General features: G+C 41.5%; 1 protein-coding gene across 3 annotated transcripts in view; it reads left to right on the top strand.

Moving 5' to 3' along the window:
• The window catches only part of VCAN (versican), a 133,370-nt gene that overhangs the window by 28,695 nt on the left and 85,252 nt on the right, over nt 1-19,423 (top strand). For all 3 annotated transcript variants that reach the window (XM_079995252.1, XM_079995254.1, XM_079995253.1), the window contains exons 3-5: nt 3,146-3,511; nt 12,236-12,410; nt 12,518-12,645. In XM_079995252.1, the coding sequence (XP_079851378.1) occupies nt 3,146-3,511; nt 12,236-12,410; nt 12,518-12,645 (669 nt within the window). The remainder of the gene's footprint in view (nt 1-3,145; nt 3,512-12,235; nt 12,411-12,517; nt 12,646-19,423) is intronic.

Raw genomic sequence — 19,423 nt, 5'->3', positions numbered from 1 at the left:
TCAATAGTCAAAACAAAAAAATTCCTTCCAGTAGCACCTTAAAGACCAACTAAGTCAGTTCTTGGTATGAGCTTTCGTGTGCATGCACACTTCTTCAGTCTCAATAAACATTGAGCAAACCTTAGCAATGCAGTGTGCAAAGTTAGAACAATACAATAGTTCTAACCAGAGTGGTTGCTTATATACACTAGAAAACAGCACCATGTTTTTTTAGAATAAAAACCCACCTCGACCTGGCAAAAGGTCAGGATGAGAGCCTGGTACATAAACCAAATTTCCAGATCTTTTGGATCATAACTCCCACAAGCCACAGCCAACATGGCCAGTGATCAGAGATGATGGGAGCTGCAGTCTAACATTACTGGAGTGCACCACAAGTTTATTCTGTAACAAACTTAAATCTGTGCAGTATCAGCTGGGCCCAAGCAAAGGGATGGGTGGGTACATTTGGCTTTGACCAGGCCCAGAGCTCCAGGGGAGGCCAGGCCTGGGCTACATGCCCATTTCTGTGAGGGGGAAAAACAAGTTAACTAGTAGATGGTGCATTGAAGATGTTTATACAAACTTATTTGCATGTATTCATACATGATATCCAGATCTTGTGAGATTTTCTGGAAACAGTGTTAGGGTAGAACAAGTAATACAGTGGTACCTCTGTATACCAGGTTACAGACGCTTCAGCTTACAGACTCCGCTAACCCAGAAATAGTACCTCTGGTTAACAACTTTGCTTCAGGATGAGAACAGAAATTGTGCCGTGGCGGCGCAGTGGCCCCATAACAGATTCAGGTTATGAACGGACTTCCAGAACAAATTAAGTTCTTAACCCGAGGTACCACTGTATTCTGAAAAGTGAGCCACTGGCCTAGGCTGTCCAGAGAATGAAAGAACCCCCACTGACGCATAGAGAAAAATCATGATGAAAGGGTCTTTGGAGTTGTGTGTTTTAACTCCAACAGCATGCTCTTTCTCTCCCCACCATCACTGTGTATAATATCTGTAGCAAAATATTCCTCTTTCAGCTGGCTTGATGTCTGCATTCAATTACTGAGTAAATGTGGAGTCAGAGAGAGGGGATTTGTACAGTGGTACCTCGGGTTACATACACTTCAGATTACATATGCTTCAGGTTACAGACTCTGCTAACCCAGAAATAATACCTCAGGTTAAGAACTTTGCTTCAGGATGAGAACAGAAATCATATTCCGGCGGCGCAGCAGCAGCAGGAGGCCCCATTATCTAAAGTGGTGCTTCAGATTAAGAACTGTTTCAGGTTAAGAATGGACCTCCGGAACGAATTAAGTACTTAACCTGAGGTACCACTGTAGTTTGAAACACAAAGGAAAGTATGTCATCCTTTGTGTCATGGCCTCTCAAGAACTACAACTCCTAGTGATCCATAGTATAAGCATTTCCTGTGCACAGGTTGGAGAAACCAACAGGGCACAGCAGTGGAAGGGAGAAATTATTCACAGGAGGAGCCAATGCTGCTGAAAATATTTACTGGGCCCAGGATGTAGTTGAGCACATGAGGTAGACCTCTGATCTAAAAATTGCGCTGAGCCACGGACCGTTGATCCAAGGGACAAAGAATGGTGCTGAAATGACAATTATCAGGGCTCTTGGGTATGATTTATATACATACATCTGATATTGCCCTGTGTTGCTAGAAGGACAAGCTAGGGAGCCTGACACACATGAAGCTTTAATAAAGGGACCTGAAGAAACAATTCATGCAGGTGACAACCATTTCGCATGGCGGTTCTGTCCCCAGCCCCTGCGTGGTATCGGCAGAGTTCGCATAAGTGTGCTCCACTCTGTTCTTCCCTTTTCTGCCCCCATCATTTTCTGGACCCAAAAAGATCCATTTGTTGGTGATAGCACGCCTAAAACGCTTGCCACCTGTACAAATTAATCTCCCAATTTTTCAAAACAGACAAGGCCTTTTGCTGGAAGAGAGTGAGGAAGGGACCCTGATTTCAATCTGTATCAGTCCCGGCCCTTCCCCATGGGAAAGAGGGGCTGCATAATATTTAATGCTGTATTGTTTTTAACACTTGATTGGAAGCTGCCCAGAGTGGCTGGGGAAACTCAGCCAGATGGGCGTGGTATAAATCAATTATTATTATTATTATTATTATTATTATTATTATTATTATTAGCCTGTATCAAGCTCAATGAAATTAGGTTTGGCCATTGCTGTTAACTGTGCTCTCTTATGCTGCAAATATGAGGGAATTCTCACAGACCCTTTCACATGGCCTAAGAGTTGTGCGGGAGCTGATGAGCTGTGCAGGCTGGTTCTCACCGCCACCATCAATGTACCCACTGACCACTCTTCCTGCTGTATTTTGGATAGGATGGCTGTGGGAAGGGACTGTACACATGTGGTCAGGAACCCCCCTCATGAAGGAGCTTCTTGTACATGTAGGGAAATTCCCACAGTCACCCAGGTCCTGGTTGGCAGAACTTGGGCTATGTGCTGTGTACTCATTCTTTTAATGTGTCAAGGGGTTTGAGTGACTGCCTTGCTCCAAGGATTTAAATTAATGTCTTAAGACAAAAGGGATGATGAGAAGATAACAAGTGACAATGCTGTTTATTTTACATAGAAATGCTATCCTGAGGTGACTCTTTCCTGTAAAGGGGACCCCCCATAACTGAGATTCCATATTTTAAACGCAATGTTATTTTTCAGTGGCTGGGTTTTATGAGGCTTTATTTGTCATACAGGGCCTCACTCAGAAGAGGGATAGGCAACTTTCAGTCTTCCAGATGTTAATTTTATTAAATGTATATATCATGTCACATGCCTCAAAGGAGTCCTGAAACAATTTACAGGACAATAAAGTACAAAAATACAATTTAAAAGCCATTAAAACAATATGCTCCTCCACTTCTCTTCCTATGGCTGTGCCCAACCTGGGGCCATGGTTTGTTTCCTTCAGATGAACCATAAATGATAACCAAAGTTTTAAACTATGTTCCAATGTGACATGTCAGACAGCTGTTTGAATCAACTAATTGTGGCACACTTTCAGCTGTAGTAATAGAAGGGGGCTATTGTTGCTTGAATTTTAAGTCTCTGTTGATTTTGTGTAGATCAGCTTTTGCCGGCTCACTTATATGCTATTTTCTTTTCCAGAAAAAAGCCCACCGGTGAAGGGTTCGCTCTCTGGAAAAGTCATCCTCCCTTGCTTCTTTTCGACCTTGCCTACTTTGCCTAACTACCACAGTTCAAATGAACTTTTCCGGATTAAGTGGTCAAAGATCGAACAGGATAAAGGCGGAAAAGATCTAAGAGAAACCACTGTTTTGGTGGCCCAGAATGGGAAAGTCAAGCTAGAGCGAGGCTACAAAGACAGGGTGTCTGTTCCGAGCAACTGGGAAGACATTGGTGATGCATCATTGACTATGGAGAAATTGCAGGCAAGCGATGCTGGGGTTTACCGCTGCGATGTCATCTATGGAATTGAAGATACCCAAAATGTTGTTTCATTAGCTGTGGATGGTAAGAATACACTTTTGTATTTGTTCATCTGCTTTATCAGTTTCAAATTACAAAATGAATCATTATATATGAATGAACTAGCATGTTTAATATGTTTCGCAAAGCTTTTCTTGTTTGCCAGCAAGATACTCTTATATCTCAATTATCTTCTTAGCCTCCCTTTCTACTCCTGCTGTTTCTAGTTTCCTGGGAGAATCAGTCTAAGGAGACAATGGAGTGTGGTGGGTGTGGCCTTTCCTTCCATTGTCATAAGTAGTCTGCCAGTAAGTCCTATTACTACTGGCATTGGTTGTTCTCCATCTTTTGCCTCTGGGCTGGCAATGGTGGGAGACAGCTGTTGTTTCGTATTTGGCCAGAATTGACCACAAAGCCTCCAATTGCTGATCCTGCCTTGCTTTTGGCTGCTTCCAGACCATTTGCTTATTGAGTGTCCATCCTGATTGGTTTGCATAGTTACTTAATGGCCATTCATTCTGATTTGTTTCTGGGGAGGTTAGATGACGTTGCATCAAAGCAAGCGTTATCCCACATTTTCCAGTGTTTTTCCCCCTGTTGCTATTGATATTGGAAAAGTTCTGATCTTTGGGGAAAGCAGGTTTGTTGTAGAAGGTCTACCAATTGGTTATAATTGCACAAACTGAATATGCCAGTATGTGATTGAATCCTACTCAAAAATAGTGACAGTCTGGAAGTACTTTCTGCTTTCTTCCCAGATACTGAGTTTCCTTTTATTCACCTTTCTTTGAAAGAGAGATGATTCCCCACCCTAAATTCAAAGCAACCCCTGTATTCATTGAACGCAGACCCTGCTCTTACTATGCTCAATCTAATCCCTTTTATGTCTTATCTATTATGATACTTCTTAATATTCCCAGTTTGGGCTTCATCACTTGTTTTCATTTTTATCAAACGTAATGCTGTAATCTCTCTGTAGTGGTTAAGAGATCAGGAACTGGACATGGGATGGCACTCTTCTCCTTCTCTTATCCAGCTTGAACCACAGTTAAATATTGCTTCCTCACTGTACTTAAATCACTAGTCCTTTTTACCAGGAACTGATGCCCAAGGTGGAATCTACATATATGTTGAAAATGTTCTGAAAATGCTTTTTTAAAAAGCATTTTTAAAAATAAATGAATTTTCCATAAGGCTCACTATCTAGTGTCACATTGTATATTGTACTTAAAACACACTTAAAACGTTTTATTTGCATCTGTATAGCTGAGTCCCAAGTTTGAGGCTGTTGGTTAAGAGAGAAACTTAGTTATTATTAACTGTAGTTAACATCATTGCTTATGTAAACTTCAGTGTGACTAAAGCTGCCAGGCCATGGGTTGAGGGAATGCCAAGAGGTCAGGGAATGGGGGTCTCTTACTGCGCATCATACAGTGTAGCATTGAAAGGGACCCAAAGGATCATCTAGTCCAATTTCCTGCAATGCAAGAATCACAGGTAATTGTTAAGGCACCATTTTTGACATCTACCACCACAGTAGCTTCCTTATATTATGGTGCCAAATTCATACAGGAAAAATGAGTTTAAAGATGACTGCATGGTGCAAAATAAAATCAAAATTTGATCATTTTTATTGTCATAGGAATGTGACCAGATTTATAGTACTTAATCTGGCACACAGAAACCCCAAACACGAACATTTCTTCTGCCCTCATCACATGTATAATGTAATCTAGATGATACTGCTACAAAAGCAGACATTTAGAAGCACACAATGTGATCCACATCATACATAGCTGGGGGCAAGGAAGAACTGAGTAGAGTAAAGCAGATGACTCAAACCAAGCTAAATGCAACGCTGAAGGCTAAAAATAGTAAAGGATGTTTAGGGTCCTTTTTCTAGCAAAAATTCCCAGGTCTGTTCTTCCTGGCACTCTTATGTACCGTATTTTTTGCTCTATAAGACTCACTTTTTCCTTCCTAAAAAGTAAGGGGAAATGTGTGTGTGTGTCTTATGGAGCGAATGCAGGCTGCGCAGCTATCCCAGAAGCCAGATCAGCAAGAGGGATCGCTGCTTACGCTGTGCAGCGATCCCTCTTGCTGTTCTGGCTTCTGGGATTCTGGGATTCAGAATATTTTTTTTCTTGTTTTCCTTCTCCAAAAACTAGGTGCGACTTATGGTCTGGTGCATCTTATACAGCGAAAAATACGGTAGGTCTCTGACTACATAGCAAGGGAACAACAAATGAGCTCCTTGAGGAGGCAAGGAGCTCCATGTTCTGTTTCTGTGCCCTTGCATAGCTACTCTTAACTTCCAACCCTGCCCAGTGGTGCTGTCCCCGCCCATCTTGCAACATCTCTAGCCACTGTTCTTGATCCGTCCATCCTATAAACTTTACAGGGAAAATGAGGGGAAGGTTCCCATTTGCTTTTTGTGCAGGAATCGGGATTGTGTCACAAAAGATGGTCAAAGTTGAATACAAGCTGGCAACTTCCCCCTTTGTTTTTCTTAAGCCTGTGGTGTTTGCGTGCAGAAATGAGATAATATGTCTTCCTCATGATAATAATAATATGGGAAGCATTACTCACCACAAATGATCAACTAAGCTCCCTCGTTTCATCAGACTGGTTGATAAGTGATGGGACTTTTTATATGCAACAAAATATGCTTGTCTGTTTCCTTTGCATTCCAAGGCTACACAGCATATCATCATATTTCTAATCTTTATTATTTGGCCTGGAGAGCTAGAAGCATATAGTCTAACCTCAACAGAGCGATTGGAGTTAACCAGAATTAATCAAGGTTATTGGGGTGAAAATAAAATTGAATAGATGGCATTTATGGAAAACCATAATGGCAGTATTTAATGGGGAGAAGTATTTAGCTCAGTGACAGATGGCATGGTCTCAGGGGAGAGCATTGTAATTGAAAAGCTGTGGACTAAAGATTCCTATAATATCCACAAAATAAAAATTGATAACCACTGCTTCAAATCAGTCAGGTATAATGATCATAATTTTATTTGTATGCTGCCTTTCCACAGAAAGGAGCGTGCTAAAAGTAAGAAGCCACCCTGAGCCTACATAGCTTTAACTTAGTTAGCATTCATAAAGAAAATTCCATATTGCAGGGGGTTGGACTAGATGACCCTCGTGGCCCCTTCAACTCTACAGTTCTATGATTCTGTGTTATTTAGCAGCATACTGAACCTAGAGGCTCTGTATAGTTATCATTGCATATAGCCATTTGTAGGCCCATCCTCCATGGATTTGTCTAATTCCCTATTAAAACCACCTGAGATACTAGTTATCACCATACCTTGTGGCAGTGAATTCCATAAATTAACTGTATGTTGTGTCAGACATAACAACTGCTGATCAAGACTGAGCATTGTATCCACATGTCATCTTCCCCCATCACCCCTCTCCCTCTCCCTCTCCCTTCAATTGCTTGTTAGGACTAAGGATAGCTGATTCTGGGTTCATGGCAGTTAGTAAGTAGAGATGTTTCCTGATTTGCTTATAATAGGATACCGTGGTTTAACAAGCACTGGAAGTCTCTTAAGTCTGATGCACGAGCAAAGTGATTGGGGAGATACTAAAGGGAAAGTGTACAGCCATAGTTTATTGGACAGAAACCATTATGCCTAAACAGACCCCGCTGCTTTTGTTCTAGGAGTATACAACAATAAAGCAAATACTGCCTCTGTTCTTTGTTACCCTTTAGATATATTGAGGATCAAACTGTGTCTTTCTTCTCTGTCATCAGTTTAAAGGACAGCTTGGCTGACTGTTCCATTTTGTTTCCAGCTGTCTTTGTAAACCAGCATTACCCAGGCACAAGTTGCAGTGCTCAATATATCACTCATGTCAAGCAGAACACATAATCAAAAGAAACGTCCCTTGGAAAACTCAAGAATTTCAGAACAACTTCAAAGTATTTTTCTAGGTCTAGACTCCCAGGAGATGGCAGTGGCAGATGACATTTTTATACATAGCTTTTATTTTTATATATAGCTTTCATTTTCTCTTTTAAAACCTCATTAACTCAACATGTCAGTAATAGATCAGCCTTCTTTGTGTCTCTCTGACTAATATAGGGGAAGGGCTGTTTTCATGGATATTAGCCTGTTCATTTGAATTTGATCCGGTAGCAAGTTGGAATAATTAACGTTAAACAGAGAAAATTCTCTCTCTCTCTCTCTCTCTCTCTCTCTCTCTCTCTCTGTGTGTGTGTGTGTCTTTCTGTCTGTCTTGGGGAGGAGGAAGGGTAATCTCATTTCCCATTTATATCAGTGAGGCATGCATGAGAGAACTCCCTGTGGGTTTCTGACTCACTTTCTGACTCACTTTTTTGCTACAGTATTTTTCGGACAAAACTCACAAGGAATGCCTTTCATTCCCCTTTGAAAAAAAGTGGGAGAACAGTGCACAAGGTGTTCAGTTTCCCACCTCTAGATGTTGCATAGTGGGGGAAAACCAAGTTTACACTTAACAAAGAACTACAACAAAATCCTTGCTCTATTATGAACGGACCACCAGCATGATGCTACAGCAGCAGACCCATTGCACTTTACGACATTCCAGTCTGAGAGTCTCCAACTTTGGGTGAGGGTCTTGAGAATATCAATGGAAAGCAATAGCACCCATGAATAGCCAAAACAATGCTTTGGATGTTTTCATATTTTTGGACCATTCAGTATTGACTTTCCTTACTGTTATAGGACATAATTTGCCACTTCAGTGGTTTGTCAGTCCCTGTCACTTTAACAGCATCAGTGCCATCAACTTCCTCTGCTCATTTCTGTTGATCAGGCATAGGAGCAGGTCAAGCCAATGTTTTCATCTAGTCACAGAGCAGCCCTGTTTGCCACTGCCTCTCTGCTTCAAGGCGTTATCAGCTTTGTGAGTACAGTGGTACCTCAACTTACAAACGCACCAGGTTACAAATGCTTCAGGTTACAAACTCTGCTAACCTGGAAGAGTTGAGAACTTCGTCCTAGGATGAGAACGGAAATTGTGTGCCAGCGGCACAGCGGCAGCAAGAGGCCCCATTAGCAAAAGCACGCCTCTAGTTAAGAACAGTTTCAGGTTAAGAACGGACCTACGGAATGAATTAAGTTTGTAACCAGAGGTACCACTGTATTGCTCACCACAGTTTATTTTGGGTGTATTTAAATTGGTGGTGTGGAGCCTCAGCCATGGAAGGGAAAACTTTGGGACAGGGCAAGAACCTGTGACCCTCCAGATGTTGCTGGATTAAAACTCCCACTTCTGAGCAGATATGTCTAGGATTAGGTTACCAGACATCCCCATTTCCCGGGGACAGTCCCCGGATTTACAAATCAGTCCCCATACAAAATCAACTGAATTTGAAAAGTGTCCCCAGATTCATTGGAAAAAATCCGGTAACCTTAGTCTAGGATGGCACTCTAAGCTCACAATGTCCCCCCTCTGTAGGTAAGGGTAGCTTCAGGGGTTGAGGTAAGTCAAGGGAATCATCATGGGGCATGGGCTTATCAGAGACATTGCAAAGCAATAAACAGTACTTGTGGTAAAGGCCCATGATGCAAATTTACATAAATGGATAGAGTAGATTTGGGCAAATTAAGATGGGAGGTGAATAGAATTGCACTGGCACTTCACTAGGGCCAGGTGATATATCGATATATCGTGCAAAACCGTCTTGAAGTCCATATTGTGATATTGGTTTCCATAATTTTTGACCTGACAATACACTGCAAATCATGATGTGTGAGTACGTACTCTGCAAAAATCATGATGCGGGAAAAACCGTGAAGCCAGTCAGTGCCTCTACATAGCTCCATCCTTATTTCAGACATCATGATATATCAGTATATTGCGATGTTTAGCTGGTGATATATCACAATGTGGAAAACCAGATATAGCCCAGCCCAACACTGCACTCTGCAGCATGTTCACCTGCAACATAAGTGAAATAAAAACTAATAAAATAAAAGGAAGGAAGTGGTAGGAGATATGAAACCTGGCATAAAAGACTCTTTGTATCCTGCCCAAGAAGGAATACGCTTCTTCCAAATCAGGGTCCTGTTGCTGCTGCTTTTGGTAAACTAAAAATATTTATTGAGTTTCCATCATGGATGTTGCACCTCACATGTAAGCTTGATCCTTATTTGGACATATGTTCTGAAAGTTCCTGTAATCATCTAGAGAACATGCTTAGGCTGTTCCAGCAGAATGCTCCCAATTTTTAATTCCATCTTGCTCCGATATCAGAAAGCTTTAAGCTGTCTTTCTGTTTAGATTTTAAAAGATGCTATCTCAGCCCCTTGGAAGCATACCTGCCCTTGGGTAATGATCACTGGCAGAAAGAAGCTGGGAAAACATTGTCTCATTTGTATCTCTGCAGCAGTGGAGCATAACAGACTGAAATTGGGTTGCATCAAGCTGGGAATGTGCCACATCACAAATCCAAATTAGCTGGCAAATTACATTTTAATGAAGATCAAGATGCAAGCTGACCAGATCAATAGCTTCACCTATTTGTGGCCAAAGTCTATCTGGAGCCATTTTCCAGTTCATTAACCTGGACACCAGTTGCTGTGGTCTGTTGTTCACAAGGGAAGAGAAATAAGCAATAGCATGCCTGATTGTCACTTCTTAACTTGAAGCGATGGATCAATTTCTTCTTTTACAGCTGTCTAGACTGGGGTGGCCATCTGTTATGGAACCCACTGAGTCTTGAACCTTCAACCTTCAGGAACAGAGTCAAGGTTTTTCACTGCATGGCAGTTCTGTCAATTAGCGTTGTTATGAACGTTTCAATATCAAATAATAGCAGAATGTTATTCATAGTAATATTATCATTGTTATTGCTGTTACTTAGATAGTTTTGTGTTGTGTGGGGGGTGGGGTGGAGTGGGGTGGAGAAAGGGATTGTAAATTTGTTTAAATGGCATGTGGGAAATTCCAGGGTGGTAAACACCTAATGTAACTGGCTCTCTGCCATCTTCTCATAACATTAAGACCATGCCAAGCCATAAGCCAAGTACTGTTTGGCCAAATGTTAGCAACCCAACGGTATTCTGATGAATTATACATTTGGAATAACGCTTTGTGTTCTATGGAATCATTCCACATTTTCAGCGACGGAGAGAGGCTATCATAAAAATTCATGGAAACAGTAAGGGGTGTTTTACAGCAAAATGCCGTATCCCCATTAAGCACGCATAACTCCTGCTAATTTCAGGAAGATTTGGATTGCAATCTTGCACCTAGTTAATCATGTTGAAATGTTTATTTGAGTTAGAACACTTTAGGTAATGCATACAGTGGAGGGGCCACAAGGTTATTGAGAAGACATACACATAACAGAAGAAAGGACATTTTGCCACATTCTGAGGCTGCTTCAGGCTGTGGCATTTTAGAGTGGGCTTTGGTCACATACTATGAAATGCGGGTTGCACAGCTAGAGTAGATTTAGCAGTCTGATGCAGCAGACCTCCCCAACACTGGACTTTTTGCAGTAAAGAAGGTGATAGGAAAATGCAATGGAAGGTGTGAGATAATGGTTTTTATTTATTTATAGAAATATTTACATGCCACCCTCTTGGGGTCCCTTCCAACTCTACAGCTTTATGGTTCTATTAATATAAGACCATTTCCCTCAGCTTTGCTTTTTGTGTAGCCGGTTAAGTTGCTGAACTGGCATGACTCCTACCTCCTACAGATCAAAGTGGGCTTGAATTTTATGCATTCTTTCAAAAGTTACACTGGTGCATTAATGTTTTGTGCATTATTCTTGTGTTGGTCATAATAAAAATTAAAATAAATTCTGCAAACTGTCCAAACAGGCTTCAGTTAGAGGCAATTAAGAGTGTCTCTGAAAATTACAATGTACGTTTAGCGACATAGCCTGTTGTGGAAGATACATTATTTCTCTTTAAAGAAACCCTTGTTTCTAACTTCTGTTGTCTGACAAGTGTTCTCATTTGTATGGAATTATTCATTAAGGAAAATGTTGAGATAGCTGTTGCACAGCCATATAAGCACAGCACTGTCTACAAATGCAAGTATCTTTATTCATTTCAGATTCAAACATATGCCCATCTTTCAACTAGGAGAAGAATACATAACTTTTCCCTTTTCTTGCGAGGAATCCTATTCAGAATAAGGGAATTTCCCTTAAAAAAGGGGAAACGTTGACAGCTATGGAAGAATATGTCCTCTAGCTAAGACTTGTCTTCACTGAATCTCAGCTTGATGGGGACTCCAGGGGTGGCTATGAGACTCCTACACCTCTAAAGTCCCATACATAATCTAAGAGCCTGAAAGCTTTGAACCCAAGCACTGAGAGAATATATTCAGCCCTATTGTCTATTCCTTTTGGGCTGCAGAGTGGAGGATAGAAAATTGACAGTCTATTTTATTTCAGGAAATTTCAGTAGGGTAAAATTCCAATTCAGTTTTATTTCCACATTGGCTGTAGGCCATAACAGAAATTCAGAAATACAGTACTTAACTAAAGTACTTAATGGAACCCATATCTTACAGATTAGTACAGTGAGCAAAAGATAGGTCAACCAAATTTAGTTTTCAGTTCCACAATCATGGTAATGTAGAATAAAAACTGAAGTTTTAAAATCCTTCCTCCATGTTATTTCTAAGCTTACTGCTTAATGAGGCTAGTATAATTTCATCAGCAATATGATGATAATATTAATATTAATAATAATAATAGACGTTGATGACACGCAAGTGACCAGCATGGTTTTACTCTCTTTGCAGGTGTTGTGTTTCACTACCGAGCAGCTACTAGCAGGTACACCTTGAATTTCAAGCAGGCTCAGGAGGCTTGTGTGGAGAATGGTGCTGTTATAGCAAGCCCTGATCAGCTGAAAGCAGCCTATGAAGATGGCTTTGAGCAGTGTGATGCGGGCTGGTTGTCCGATCAGACCGTTAGGTGAGAGGACCAAGTTGTTTCTTGACTGCGCACCCTAAAACGTTTTTGTACATCTGCGGGGGCAAATGAAACGTGACCGTCACAAACTTCCACTTACTCTGTTGCAGGTATCCCATCAGGCAACCAAGAGTTGGATGCTATGGAGACATGATGGGGAAGGAAGGAGTCAGAACCTATGGATATCGTCTTCCTAATGAAACCTATGATGTCTATTGCTATGTGGGAGCCTTAAATGGTAAGCGGAATCTTTTTTTAACGCATGCTGGCTAAACTGTAAAGCAGGCTTCCCCGTCCTGATGCCCTCCAAAAGGTTTGGACTGTAACTTGGTGTTATGTACTGAGTTGAATAGGATCCAAAATGCAGCAGTCTGATTGGTCCACAGGAGCCACCCAATCCAGCTCCAGGTGGAAGTGAATCCGCAACCTAGTTGGCCTACAGGAGAATCCCGGAATTAGCCAATCACATGGGGCCCATTGTGTAAATAATGTATATAAATCAGACATTCTGGGGGAATTTCCATTCCTCCTCACCACTATGAGCTGAATAAAGAGCATGAAATCCACTCTTGATTCCGAGTATATTTCACTTACATCAGCCCAAGTCAGCATAGCCGATGGTCAGAGCCTTTGGGAGCTTTAGCCCAGAGCATCTGGAGGAATTAGGATGGGGAGGGCTTATTTAAAGCACATGCGGTTTTTTGGAAACCAAACATCAGGTAGTGAACCTTACATGGAGCTAAGCTTTCAATGGCAGCTCAGTATTCATTTTATCCTCAAAAAGAAAAAGATTCCAGTGCCTTGAACTGGGTCCAGTAGTCTGTGGGCAGCCAGTGCAGATGTTTAAGAAGAACTGACCATCTGCCCCCCCCCCAGCAATTTAGTTGCTGCAATCTGTGCTAGCTGGAGCTTTTGGACCAGGCCCAAGGGCAGCTCCACATAGAGCATATTGCAGCAATCCAATCTCAAGGTTCCCATTTCATGGATTGATTATGGCTGTAGCTGGCATACCAGATGAAGCTGGCAAATGACACTGCTGGTCACAGAGGTCATTTGGGCCTCTTATGAAAAAGGTGTTTCTTCAGAGGGAGGGCAACCCTAATCAGAACAGACAAGCAACCTGCTTTCTGGACACAGGAAGCACTTACGGAGCTTCCTTCTTGCCAGGATTCAAGATGCATTCACTGGTCCTCGTTCACTCCATAAGTACATTCATGGGCTGGTCCAGGCTTGCACAGTATCTCCAGATTCATATATTATGGAAAAATAGAGCTGCTTGTCTATCAAAATAGCAATGACACCATGCCCCCAAAGTAACGACTGCTCCTAACAGCTTCACATGTAGGTGTTAAAAAAACTCCAGGGACAAAAAGTGTCCTGTGGAACCTCATGGTGGAGGCATTTTAATTTTGGACTGATTTTGCAAGGTAGGGAAAACCTTGGTGAAGACAGCCATTGGCACTTGTTATTATGCCACTAGATTCTTAACATCACGTACCTGAGTCACCGCGATTGTTTACTAGCATCCGAATCAATAAGTGATTTCATTGCCGTTGTTGGACTAATCACTAAGTGAGAGCACATGCAGATAACTGAAGAATAACTGATTGAAGGACATTATTATACAGTGAAATGCCAGGGCCAAAGTGTTACACCAGATGGGATTATTAGCAGGGTGGAGAGCGTGTGGAAATATGTTGTGAATTTACCATACTAATTAGATTCATCAGGGTGAGATATATGTAAGCACACATGATTTTAGCTCCTTGCAACTCCTTTTATAGCCTGTTTCTATGCATGCTTACTTGGAGTTAAGTTCTAGTGAATTCAGTAGTGTTTATTCCCAACAAAGATGCATGGTATTGTGACTTTGGGCTTTCAAAAATCACATCCGCATTCATAGATGTAGGAGCTGAATTTTTGTTCAAGAAAAGATACATTTTGCATGAATTTTCCCAATACTAATCTACTCTGGCAGTCATTTATATGTGATTTCATATTTCATACTGGCCTTTTATTTATTTTGCAATGCCCTGAATAGTTTTGCTGAAGGGGCAGTGTAAAAATCATTCAAATGCACAAATATAATTGTTCGTAATGCGAGGTAAAACCTTATGAATTTGACTTAAAGGCAAATTGTTTTGCTTTGAATGCTGCGTGATTAGAAAGAGAAATATTTTCACATTCAGAATTCTGCACAGCTAATTGTGAAACTGGGTGCAAGTGATCCCTGTTTGCATGTTTCCGCTTTAATGTGATTATTACAAACTAATTAATTCCTTAATTAACAAATACGGGGTCAGAAAGGGCACCTGAGTGGTCTGTCAGAGGTGTTTTTGTTGATATGCCTGCTTAAAGAACATATTGACATAATAATGCCTAAGTAGAGCTTTTGAATAATAATAATAATAATAATAATAATAATAATAATAATAATAATAACAATAACAATAATAATTTTTAATTTGTACCCCACCCATCTGACTAAGTTTCCCCAGCCACTCTCGGCAACTTGTAAACAAATAGTTCAGGAATGTTTATTTAGTTTTACCACCTAGATAAACATGGTATTGATATCTGGCTGGAACCAATGGAAAATTTGACTTGTAAAAAAGCCCATTTTCCATGTCTCACTGATGATGCCAATCCAAAACACAGCTATGGAATGTAAAATCTCCTGCCTCAAATCCTATTAAACTATGCCCATATAATAAGTAATCAAGGGAGTGGTAGGAAACTTATTTTATGGAAGTGTAAAGGGAAATCTAACGTATATTTCCCCATGATCCACCTTTATGCCTTTTAGTCAAGTAAAGCAATATAAATCCAGATGTTTCTTGCATATTTTTACACACACACACACACACAGAGAGAGAGAGAGAGAGAGAGAGAGAGACGTACGTTAGTGAGTATTCACATCCCACCACTCAGCAAGGGAAACTTGTTGACTTCAGACTGCAGCTGCAAAATAGTCGATTGGTAAGAACAATAATTGCAGACCTCAGTTCTGGAGAAAACAAAGGCCGCAAAGCAAATGTGAGTTTGGCAGCTGTGCTGACTGTACTTACCTGGAAGCAAACCCCACTGAGATTTTACTTCCCAATAAACAGCTAGGACAAGGATCATAACTGGCAAACTTTAAGCTGTGTGCATTGTTGCTGTGCAGTTGGCTTCAGGGAGCCTACTCAGGAATATAAGAAACCATTCAAAGTTGACATCAAGTGCAATGTGTGTGCAGAGAAGCGTGCAGATGAGCCCCACAGGAGTCAGCAGAAGGGCATTTTTTCTTTTGCACCATTACTGCTCTGCCAGACATGCAGCATCATGACGAAACCATTCATATTAAAGACAGGATGAAAAAAAGGGTTAAAAAAAGTAACTGTTACAAACTAACAAAAATGAATTTGACACAGTTTTATGGAATCAAACAACAATTAAAAACAACCAGTGTATGCCTATTGATTCCCAAAGCAAATGAATTCAGGTCATTTGTAGGCTGATTTTCAACCTTGTCAGATTCCAAAGGCAGGGTACAATGAAAAGATTTGAACAGTTTGGCCTGTCATTTGGATTTGCATGTGATCAACAGAGAGATTGGCAGAGTCCCTATATGGATAAGCCTTTTCTATGTTTTTTTTTAAAAGTAAAGGACTCCTGACAGCTAAGTCTAGTCGCGAACGACTCTGGGGTTGCGGCGCTCATCTGGCTTTACTGGCTGAGGGAGCCAATGTTTGTCCGCAGACAGTTTTTCTGGGTCCTGTGGTGAGCATGACTAAGATGCTTCTGGCGAACCACAGCAGTGCACAGAAACACTGTTTACCTTCCCACCAGAGCGGTACCTATTTATCTATTCACACTGGTGTGCTTTCGAACTGCTAGGTTGGCAGGAGCTGGAACTGAGCAACGGGAGCTCACCCCATCACGGGGATTTGAACCGCCAACCTTCCGATCAGCAAGCCCAAGGCTCAGTGGTTTACACCACAGCGCCACCCACGTCCCTATTTTCTATGTTTTTAGTGGTTCTCAATTTTATGTGTAAACTGCCTTGAGTCCTGTGAGGGAAAAAGGCAGGGAACAACAACAACATCAACAACAACAACAACAACAGTGTTAGGTGCACTGAAGCACAATGCCTGGTACAGCTAGGGGAGTGATACTCTATCTGAAGGATCCTAAATACAGTAATCTCATGCTTAAACCAATTCACAGATGGTCTACATACCAATGACCCTGGTTGGATGTAATTCAAACTGCCACTGACCAATGGCAAAACCCCATTGCAGGTGTGCAACAATATTCTTTCCTGATTAAATTTCAGGTGCAACAAAACATATGAACTGAGTCTCAGAGGATAGAATACTAGAGGGTAATCTCTTTGGAGTTCAAGCATTTTGGCATGAGGCTGTGATGAATCTCTCTCTCTCTCTCTCTCTCTCTCTCTCTCTGTGTGTGTGTGTGTGTGTGTGTGTGAGTGTGTGTGTGTGTGTGTGTGAGAGAGAGAGAGAGAGAGAGAGAGAGAGAGAGAGAGAGAGAAAGCTTGGCTGCCAAGTCTATCTTGCTGCATTTAACAGCAATAAAAAGCAGCTTAGTCAGGTGCTTTTTAAACTGAGCAATGCAAATACACACAACAGGGGAAATCTGGAGATTCTTAGAGTGCTTTGACTCTGGGGCAGAGGCAACCAGCCTAAAACAGGGGGCCAAAACTAACAGAAATCACATTGCTGTCTGCAATCCAAAGATTGTCATGGTTTCCATGTCACCCCTGTTATTGCAGGGCACAGCTAGCTCTCTTGCTCCTGGCCCTGGTGTTTGCCTGGATCATTTTGCTGAGTTACTCTGTGTGGATTCCAGCTATCAAAACATTACAGACCACTTTTAACTCTTGACTCTCCCTCCCTCCACTTCTTTCTAAGTATTTCTTCATTGCTCTAATGCTCAGAGCTACGTCACTCGCAAGCCTGCCAGATGGATTTTGTCTGTGTATTTCTGGAACATGTGGGAGAGATACATTTAAGCTGTTTTTGTTTGGGAAACCTTGGCTCAGGCAGATACATAATTCAGCACCTCAAAGTGTATGATAGAACTAATCCCCACACTTAAAAGTTGACTGCAGCACTGCCATGGTGAGAATAAGAGCTGGTTTTGGAGATTATACTTTTAATACTTTTACTGAGTTCACTAACAGTCATAATCTTGTTGAGGGAAGTTGCTTAGAAGGTCCAGATAATCTTTCCCCTTGACGCTGTGGAATGGGAAGCTGTGGATAAACACCACCCTAGCTTGGCTACGCCTGTGGAAGTCAGGATTAAAAGTTTAGTGGTTCTGAGACTTGTGGCCTGGGATGCAGCATATAGAAACAAGACAGATTTTATAATCTCTGTGGGTTACACAATTGAAGATTGCAGGTGTGTGTGTGTGTGTGTGTGATCATAAGACACAGTGTATGAGATTGCAAGCTTGTTTCTGGACTACACCATTTCCCATGGTAAAGGAGAGATTTCCAGTCATATAGCATACCCATCAAGCTGTCCTGAAAACCCCCCAGAACATTCTGTTTTTCTCACAAGATGACCGTGGCCAAAATGGCCTCTGTGATCTCGTGTGATTTCAGGCCGCACTCTTGCCCTGGAAAAGTGCTTTGTGGGGAGGGGGCAGCTATCTTACACATTGCCCTAAAACATGCATTTTTTTGGTGCTGTGCCTGAAGAAAGCACTTTTTGGGAGGCTGAGATCTCATGTGGGTCACTTGACTCATGCGGGACCTCAGCGCCGGAAAATGGCATCCTGGTTTTGGGCTGCTTCATAGTGGAGGTTATGATATAGTACATGGTCAGAACATGAAAGAACAGCCTGCTCATAAAAAAGCCCATGCCTGTCAGACATCAAATATGCAGGGAATTTAACTCTGTGATCCTGGCATCTTGTCTGAAGTGGTAATATAGTCCAGTGAAGTGACTGTAAGGATTGGCATGCAGCTGCATGTAGCTGCTGAGCCTAAAGCAATTGGTGGTCTAGTGTGGGTGGGGCTCTCTTGGCCATACGTCACTGCTGGTTGCTGATAGGTGGACAGGCACGGCAGCGGAAAACCAATCCAGTGCTTCTGATGCTTGTGTCCACACCATTCTGAGCTCCCTGCTGCCTTGCCTCTCCCATTGTCTTTTGGTAACCAACAGCAATGTGCTGCGTTGGGAAGTCAGGAAAGAAATATAGCCCCACCCTGCTGGCCTCTACTGTTCCAAGCAGCACTTTAACCTATGGCCGTATTCAAATGTATCCTAGCAATTTCAGTAGGACTCACTCCCTGAACCCAAACATGTTTTCTCAGAAGTTGCAATTGATTTCAATGATCCCCACCCCCCTAAATAATTGCACTTAGGTTTGCAACTTTGGACTTCCCTTACAGTCTTTGGAGTATGCTCTCTGAAACAGTAGTGAAATCATTATTTCATAAAACATGAAGAATCTCCCAAACCAGACATCAATTCCACTGCTAGCCGAAATGAGACCAAAGGATTTTTATTACCTGTTAAATTGGCTTGGAAAGCACATTCATATGTATCCTCCAAAGTAACAGAACAAAACATATATATTCCACTGCAATTTGGCAGAATTAAATAGTGTTGTTTCAACATTTTTAGCCTCAAGCAATCATTGTTTAGTTCTCATTGAATGCTCATTTTGTTAACATGTTGCAATGGCTGTGTACACCACTTGAGATGCAGATTAGATTAATATTGACAAATGGATTTGTAGTTTCCTTGCAAAGCAGATGGTGTATTTTGAAGACCTTATTGCCTCTTTGTGGCAACACACTAACTGGAGTTGGCTTAGAAGCTGTTTTCTAAGCTAAAAGTTTGGAGACGTTATTGTGTAATTGCTTGGTTTGGATGCCAACATCTGGACACATTAACCTAATCAAACATTTGGTGTTCATATTAGCATGAATCTGTACAAAATACTTAATGGAATGGTCATGCAAATATAGTGTTGGTTTTCTTGGCGTTGGTTTTCATTTT

This window comes from Podarcis cretensis, assembly GCF_951804945.1.
Source record: "Podarcis cretensis genome assembly, chromosome: 11".
Lineage (NCBI taxonomy): Eukaryota > Metazoa > Chordata > Lepidosauria > Squamata > Lacertidae > Podarcis > Podarcis cretensis.
The sequence above is the reverse complement of the archived record's forward strand: the minus strand, read 5'-3'. Positions and strand labels throughout refer to the sequence as shown.